The sequence below is a fragment of the Myotis myotis genome, unplaced genomic scaffold, assembly GCF_014108235.1.
Source record: "Myotis myotis isolate mMyoMyo1 unplaced genomic scaffold, mMyoMyo1.p scaffold_m19_p_12, whole genome shotgun sequence".
Lineage (NCBI taxonomy): Eukaryota > Metazoa > Chordata > Mammalia > Chiroptera > Vespertilionidae > Myotis > Myotis myotis.
In genome coordinates, this window is record NW_023416316.1 from 15,514,115 (window position 1) to 15,522,421 (window position 8,307).

Here is an 8,307-nt window from a genome sequence, read left to right on the forward strand (position 1 = left end):
AAAACAGGTTACTAGCATCTATCATATAGAGCTACTGTGAGGATTATATGAAATAATATTTACAAAGCACGTTAGCTAATATTCACTGAGTTCGTACTCTGTTTCTGAAGTAAAAATATTATTTTTAAATATCCGGCCCCTGGACAGATGACATTTGTACTGATGCAAAATAAATCCCCATTAGAACTATTTGCCTTGGTGAGTGGATTATGGTAGGATCTCATGCTTGAACAAAGATGACTTTGACCTGTTTTCTTTGATTACCAGATTGTTTCTAAGTTCATTCAAGTCTAAGGGCCTTAATTATAAAGGTAGCTGTTGCAAATTGATTGTAATACAAGAGTTTGGATTCACTTACCATGATTAAAATGTGGGAATACGATTTAATGTCAGCTCTCTGTGCTTAAAATATTGGTAGATATTTTGGGCCCAGGAAGCTCATCCATGGAGTGGTTGACTATTCTTAACAGCGATGAGGACCACATTCATTAGGTACCATAAAAGGGAAGGTCCAAAGGCTACCTCCCCAGGGTGGTCTCAGAAGACAGGATGGATACTTGGTCCACCTGCTGCGATGGTGCAGGTTGAGACTGGCTCCTCAGAAGTGCTGCTTGTCCCCTGGCAGACAGGAAGGAGTTGGTTTCCTTGGGGACCATAGGCTGGCAGAACAACCCAACTCCCACTCATTTTTCCACAAACCTTTACTTGCAGGAGACCTCCGTGCCCCCTTACCCTCTCCACTGGACCAGGAGAGGCCCAGAGCCCACTGAGGCGTGTGTCCCTTAGGGAAGGCTCCGCTCATCTGGAGGGAAAAATTCTTCCGGTTTCATACCTGGAATTAGGTGGTCAGGCTTTAATTTTTAAAACTTTCTATCTCAAAATTAGATCGTTTTCAAACCATCCTCACACTGACCAGGAGTTTCTGGAGGGCACAGCCTCTATCTTATTTATCTCTTTAACCCTCAAAGTGCCCGGTACAGACCTAGTGTAGAGTAGGCGTTTGGTAATGGTGGTTGAATTAAGTTGAATCATTATTTTTCAAAAGTCCTGTTTTAGCATCATCTCTTAAAGCAGCTTGCTGCACCACACACAAAGTTACTGTGCAGTCAGAGGTTGTATCTGTGTATCTTGTGTTGGACAACAAAGGTGTTCCCTGATGATGGGTGGCCAAGTGAACTTTTATAAATTGAATCCTTATCCCATGTACTTACACTATCATCTGGGAGATGCTAACATTAAGTGTTACTCTATTTTTTTTTTCTTTCCCCACCTCTACCTTTTACCATCCTCCCTAATATAAAAATCAATAATTCATTTAACAAGGATATTTATTGGTCATCTATAAGTTGTTAGAGTAATTTTAGACTGTTAGTCCACACTCCTACCACAAATATTTAAATGCAATGCAGGAGTATTGTTTAATTTCTATTGTAAGAATCCTATTGTAAAGCAAATAATCATTTAGGAATGATTTAATATTATTTCAGTTTTGGTTTCGTCTGGGTTTTCTTTCACCAATCCCCTAGGTGTATGGCTCACAGCTCTTGGGTATTTGTGCAGCCATGACCTTACTGTCTCAATGTTTGCCCAGTGGCACTGGCAAAGCTTACACTGCCCGCCCCTCCACCCCCCCCCCCCAAAAAAAAAAACAACCCCAACAACCACAAAACAACTGGGGAGATTTGAAATGGAAGTGAATAATCAGGGTGGGGAATAGTCAACTCAGATTTGAGTAGATAAGATCTTCCATAATGTAGGCTTCTGATCACAGACTTCAGTCCTATCCTCTCTCTCTACTCCTGTGAGCCAATAATATTAATTAGGAGGTCCTAATTCCCAAAAGTAATATTCCCATTTACAAAAGAATTTTCTATAAAGTTCCTTCTAAAAACAAGAACGCCTGGAGCTTCTAATATAGGACTTAGTGTACAATCATTCCAAGGTGATACTGTGTACCAGGTGCTACGGTAGGTACAAAGGTGAAAAGAAAGATGTCACCACCAGAAGCAGATATGGTGCTTGCGATATGGCGCTTTGATGTGGGGGGAGAATTTGGAGGCTGGAGGGATGGGATACAGATGGTGGGGCAGCAAGGGTAGCTGACTCTCCCCTCAGCGTTGTAGCCCAGTTCATCTTGTAAGCCTGGCTGCTCTTGGAGAGAATGAGCTAGGCAAAATGAAGTGCACAGCTTTGCCAACATTTGTCAAGCTCAGTTCCTCTGTCTCAGGGGCAGGACAGCCAACAGCCCACACATGGGGCCTAAAGTTAGACAGACCTCAAAATACCCGTGACTGGATATTGGTTGAGCATGAACTAGGAATGATTACACAAGGGGCTGGGGTGACTTTGGAAAGCAGGCCGCAGATAGAATGCCACAGTTCCTGCATTCACTGCCTTGTGCCCGGTCCTCCCATGATACTGGCCTCTTTCTGAGCTGGGGGGTGCAAAAGGGAACCATTAGCACAAGCCATGAATGACCCATAGCTTTTAACAAGCCCCAGCAGCAGGCAAAGGATCCTAAATCACAACATTCCTTCCCCAGGAATCCCCTTCCCACATGCTCTCCACATCCCCACACCTGCCTAACCTTCAAGACCTCCCCCAAGATCCACCTTCCCAGGATTAATTCTCTGATTCCACCAGCCCAGCTGTGTCAGACATTAGTCTGAGGGTTCTTCTCACACCATGCCACTAAATCCCCATAGCAATCTATCAACAGGTACGATTATCCCCATCAAGAGGACACTAAGGCTCTGAGAGGTTAAATTTGTCCTCCTGGCTCCAAGATGACAGAGATAGGACTGAAACCCCAGTCTACATGACTTCAAAGCCTGTGTTCTTAAGCCCTTTCGACATGATGTCACCTCCCCAGCATCACCTCTTTTTCTGACCCACGATGTTCTGGACTTGGTCCCACTTTGTTGGGTTAGTTCATATGCTTGTAGAATGAAGTGTTTAGTAAGTATATAAAGCATTTCCCCACCTTCATTGAAGGTTGTTTAAAGAAAGGCCTGACAACTTCTACTTCTCCATTTCTCTTAGGGGTCTATGGTATATGGAGTAATTAAACGTTTGTTCATTTATTATGGTTGAATTCAGACAACAACGAAAAGGAATTAAAATGTGCTGAACACCAGACACCATACCTTCAAGACATTATTGTATTAAACCCTAGTCTAATCTACTCTCTCTGAATGCTTTGTGATAGGTCCTATCATCTTTAGTAGAGTCAATTTCTTTGTTTCTGAGGCTGTTGAAATGGAGTAACTCACCCATTTCCACACACCCTGTGCCTGTTGAAACATGGATTGCCCACACATTCTATTTCCCAGTTCTACTCCATTCCTGACACACATAACTGGCTTTCTGATTTCACAATTAACTCAAGTTCCAAAAGGCAACCTTTTACGACATCCACTATTTTTTTTTTTTTGAGCATTCCTTTTGATTAATTTTAGGGCATAAGTAGATCTAATAGCGATAAGATTGAAAGGAAAATCTTGGCGTCACATCAATGAATACAGACCATGCCTGGAGTGGGAGGAGAAAAGGTGCTGCCTCATGGACAAAAAAAACAAACAAAAAACTGGACCCAGAATGAATATAAAGACAGAGGATCTGGGGAGTGGAGGCACCATCAGGGAAAGACTCACTCCAAGTACCTGTAGCTGAGTCAGAATTGTCCCTCCCAAGATGAAGCTGCTGCTGCTGTGTCTGGGGCTGACGCTGGTCTGTGCCCATGATGAAGGAAACCCTGATATTGTGACAAGCGACTTTGATATATCAAAGGTAGAGTTGGGGGAGTATAGGGTCTTCTGACTTTGGGGGTGGTTTGGGGGAATTCTGAAGCAAGTGGACCCTAATGAAGACCAAGAGATTTTTGACATGTTAGGCAAAGGAGGTGGGTTTCTGACCTTAGACTAAGAGGATTCGTACCATGTGGAAAGGTGATAACACCTGGAGACCTCCATTCTCATTGGAGGACAGTGGAAAGAGCCTTTCATGTGGAGTCAATTGACCTGGGTTCTAATTCCACCTCCATATCACCACTGTGAGTCCAGGCCCATGAGCCAGAGTTCAAGGATACAGTTGTTTATGTGGTGTCTCCCTCTTCTTTACTAACACAATACTTTACTGATTTATTGCAGATTTCAGGGGGGTGGTATACCATTCTCTTGGCCTCAGATGACAAAGAAAGGATAGAAGATAATAGTGTCATGAGGAGTTTTATGGAATCCATCCAAGCCGGGGACGACAACTCTTTGACACTGAAATTTCATGTAAAGTAAGTGTAGCCTTTTTTACTTGGGAAAGGGAAAACAGAAGCCTGAATAGGTCTTGGACCATTAAACACACACACACACACACACACACACACACACACACACACACTCACTCACTCACTCATGCACGTATACACAACATTGTGGGCCTGTATTCAAAACCAGAGTCACACATTTGGCACTGATGAAGGAATTTACCTGTTTTCTAGATTCAGAGATAAGAATTGGTGACAGGAATAAATTTAAATAGGAGTAGAGGAGTTCAGAGATTGAGGAGTATCAGAATCATAAGAAGGGTGGCAATATAGCATAGCTTAGGTGCATAGGATTGGGGGTCAACAGCTTAGCTATTTCCTGAAATGATCTTTTAGTAGTTGTGTGGCCAAGAAGTATTATCTCTTTTCACCCCAATTTTCCATTGGGTAAAAGAGAATGATAATAATTCTCTTTCATGGATTTCTTTTTTGTGAAACAATGTTTATTGAGCACTTATCTGAGAGGCTGGCACATCTGATAACTCAACTGATTATCTAGGCAAGTAGCTACGGTAATAATAATAGTGTGAAGTGGTGGTAGAGTAATAATGATATCAGTAGTTGACTCATTTTTAAAGTAGCAAATACAGTGGGGCCTTGACTTACGAGCTTAATTCGTTCCGTGATGGAGCTTGTAACACAAATTACTCGTATGTCAAATCACTGTGACGTTTGCTGCGCCAACTAGCGGTGGGGTATCTGAAGCTGGCTCATACGGAACCCGAATTTTAGCTCGCAACTCAAAGCACAAAATCGGCCGAGAGACGGCTCATATCTCGAAAAATCTCATTAGTCAGGACACTCGTAAGTCAAGGCCCCACTGTAAAGTGAAATAAGGTAAATAAAAGCTGTTTCAAATTTTACCAAAAATGTTCTACAGTTAATTGGAATCAGACACTCAAGTAGCAGGTGGAGTGTGAGGGAGCCAGACCCATCAATATCTCTTGGGCAACAGCTCATTCTATTTTACAGGGTCAATGGAGAGTGCACTGAAATTTCTTTGTTTTGTACCCAAGCAAATGAGAATGGTGTATATAATGTTATCTGTAAGTATACAAAAATGTTTTTGTAAATTCTACTTCCAACTGTAAGAAATTGACTAAACCCCCACATTCTTAGGGTCTTCAACAATTCCTGATCAATGCATATTTAGATAATGCAAATGAGGCCATCTAATAGACAATATCCTCAATTTGGGAAAACTTTGTGTGTAAAAGCCAATACCTAGCACACAATACCATCAGAATACGATGGCAATTTGGTCATTTGTACCACTTGCAACAAAGAAAGTGGGAAAAAACAAACAAATGAACAAAACACATACATTGTCAGGACAGCTACTCATTCTCTGCCCACTTTCTGATTGTTTCTGGTGTCCGTTGCCACAGCACGTTGCCCACATAGAGTATTGGGTATATAATCCAGTGGGCTTATAGACAGAACAGAGACACATAGTTGACAGAGATGGCTGAGGGAGAAATGAGAGCCTCAGGGAGGATGATAGAGAGGAAGTGGCTGCTGTGGCTGAATTTTTCGACCACTAGTGGTCAATGACAAGCGGTGGAATTTCTACTAGTAGTCGATTCTACCCTTAGAAGTTGCCATATGAAGCTCAGAGAGATACCAATGAAAGACCTTAGATATCACTCTCTATCTCTTCCAGGATATGCACTTGAATTTGCTCTGTGTAAGAGAATAGGTAGAGTTTAACTTGTTTCCCATGGACCAAAGAAGTTCTGAGCTGTGTTCTGTTTTCTCTACAGATGCTGGATTTGTTACATTTCGCATAGTTGAGGTGGTCTATAATGACTATATTATTTTTCATCTCATTAATTTCAACAATAAGCAAACGTTTGAGATGCTGATACTCTTAGGTAGAGTATATTTATTCTCATTTTGGGGTGGGGAGACTGGTGGAGAAAGGAAACCTGAACAAAGTAGTCCTCCCAATCATATCCTGGGATTTCTTTCCTCCTCTGAAGAGTGGTGCTCACCTTGGGTGATCCCTCAGGCTCACTGAGGGGAAGATAATGAAATTTTCATCATGCCCAAAGGATATCCTAAAAATGTCAAATTCAAGATAGGTTATATAGTTCACCCCTAACTTCTGCCTAAGCACCAATTGGTGCCATCCATCTGCCCGTCCATTTCCCCCAGAGCCTCAATGACCAAGACACAAGACACAGTAGTTATTGTCACTCTTCCCACAGCCCGAAAACCAGATGTGAGCCCAAAACTCAAGGAAAGGTTTGAGGAACTTTGCAAAAAATATCAAATTGCTGAGGAAAACATACTGGATGCAACCAAAGTTGGTAAGTTTAGTTATTTCTGGTTTTCTCTTCCTAAATTCCCATGTTACTGGGTGGAGAAATGCAAGAGAAGGTAACACCTCCAATCAGTCCCCTCTGTCTTGACCTGGGAAATTATTTGATGTCTTGCTGAGAAATAAATGGGTTGGTGTTTGACTGTGCCTATCTCTGCAGATCGCTGTCTCCAGGCCCGAGGGAGCCATGAGGCCCAGGACTCCAGGTTGGTGATGTCTGATGGAGAGGGGTTAGCCCAGGGACCATTGTCTTCCAACACCATTAGGGGTTTGTGTCCAAAGATAGCCCTAGTTTCGCTCCTTGGGTAGAGCATCAGCTTGAGAATTGAAGGGTCCCAGGTTCGATTCCAGTCAAGGGCATGTACCTCAGTTACAGGCTTGATCCCCGGCCCTGGTTGGCGTGAGTGGGAAGGCAACCAATCCATGTATGTCTCTCACATCGATGTTTCTCTCTCTATGTCTCTCTCTGCCCCTTCCACTCTCTCTAAAATTCAATGGAAAAATATCCTCAGAAACCAGTCTAGGGTCCTTCATTCAGGATTAAAAAAAAAAAAAGATTATAATACAAATAATTAGGTAAGAAAGTTTGTGGAATGAGCTTGAAATTTGGAATTGGGGGTCCTGGGTTCAGGACCCACTCATTCCATGAGCTGTAGAGCAAATGACCTAAGCAATTACAAGGAAAACAGTGACATGTACCTTGCAGAGTTACTGTGTGGATACCCTGCTGGTGAAAAGGTCTCAGTAATTGATAAAGTCCTAAAAACCATTATGACTTGAAATTTGAAATAGGAAAAGAATACTAGGCTGTGAGTATGGAAGTCAAATGCATTTCTGTCTTTTGTCCATCTTCCAAGGCCAAAACGTGTGGTCCAATCTTTGGTAATATTGTTTTCCTTTTATCTCTGCATATCCTTAACTTCTGATTTGTAAATAGAGCTGTCTGACCTTCCAGTTGCCTTTTACCTAGAAAACAGGCTCTATTTTTGCTCATCTGCTTCCTACTTTAGCTTTATTGTGGGGCTTTATTCAGATAATACATGGGAATTTCCTAGCAACTATGGCCTGCATAAAGTCAGCATTTAATACAAGGTAGCTATGGTTTTTGCCATCCTTTCTGAATTTATCAAAAATCCCTTCAAAACATTTAATGCTGAGAATGGCAGAAAGCAGCCTAGGGTCCTTAATGGATTATTTCTCTCTCTTTCTCATAGACTCAGCTCAGGAAAGGTTAAGCAATAGAAAAACAACAACAACCAACCATTGATTCAGTGACCTCCTTCCCCCTATTCTGGAAAGAAACATAGGTTGCAGTACAGACTGATACCTATTTTCTCACCATTTTTCTCTGTAATAAAAATTCTCTTTGTCTTCAATTCAACCCAGGAAGAGCTTAATGAGTTCTGTGTTCTCTCTCATCTGCTTATTTAGTGCTGAGTGAATGCTTCCTGACCTGGGTTCCAGGATCTTCATTCCATGGTCCCTGTGTCAGCCTGTGACAAGGTCTGCAACCTGATCTCCATCACTATCATCCAAGAAGGCCTTATCTCTGAATCTAAAGGATCTTCTCTAATTGTCTAGACAGACTCAACAATTCACCAAGAATCAAAGGTTTCCTCCAAATTTCTGACTCTGTTTGCCATACCCAGAACTCTACCATGAATAA

The 8,307-nt window shown here is 42.0% G+C and overlaps 1 protein-coding gene across 1 annotated transcript; it reads left to right on the top strand.

The window, feature by feature from the left end:
• Window positions 1-3,646: 3,646 nt before the first annotated feature.
• On the top strand, window positions 3,647-8,307 carry LOC118667757 (lipocalin Can f 6.0101-like). Its single transcript, XM_036331520.1, has 7 exons — window positions 3,647-3,789; window positions 4,149-4,285; window positions 5,291-5,364; window positions 6,082-6,192; window positions 6,529-6,630; window positions 6,802-6,847; window positions 8,073-8,307. The coding sequence occupies exons 1-7, from the start codon at window positions 3,694-3,696 to the stop codon at window positions 8,080-8,082; spliced, it is 576 nt and encodes a 191-aa protein (XP_036187413.1). The 5' UTR covers window positions 3,647-3,693; the 3' UTR covers window positions 8,083-8,307.

Bases quoted from the DNA above. Each gene is read 5' to 3' on its own strand.
- LOC118667757 (XM_036331520.1), top strand. From the start codon at position 3,694: ATGAAGCTGCTGCTGCTGTGTCTGGGGCTGACGCTGGTCTGTGCCCAT. The intron at 5,365-6,081 runs GTAAGTATACAA...TTTTCTCTACAG, and splicing joins TGGTGTATATAATGTTATCT to ATGCTGGATTTGTTACATTT. The intron at 6,631-6,801 runs GTAAGTTTAGTT...CTATCTCTGCAG, and splicing joins ACTGGATGCAACCAAAGTTG to ATCGCTGTCTCCAGGCCCGA.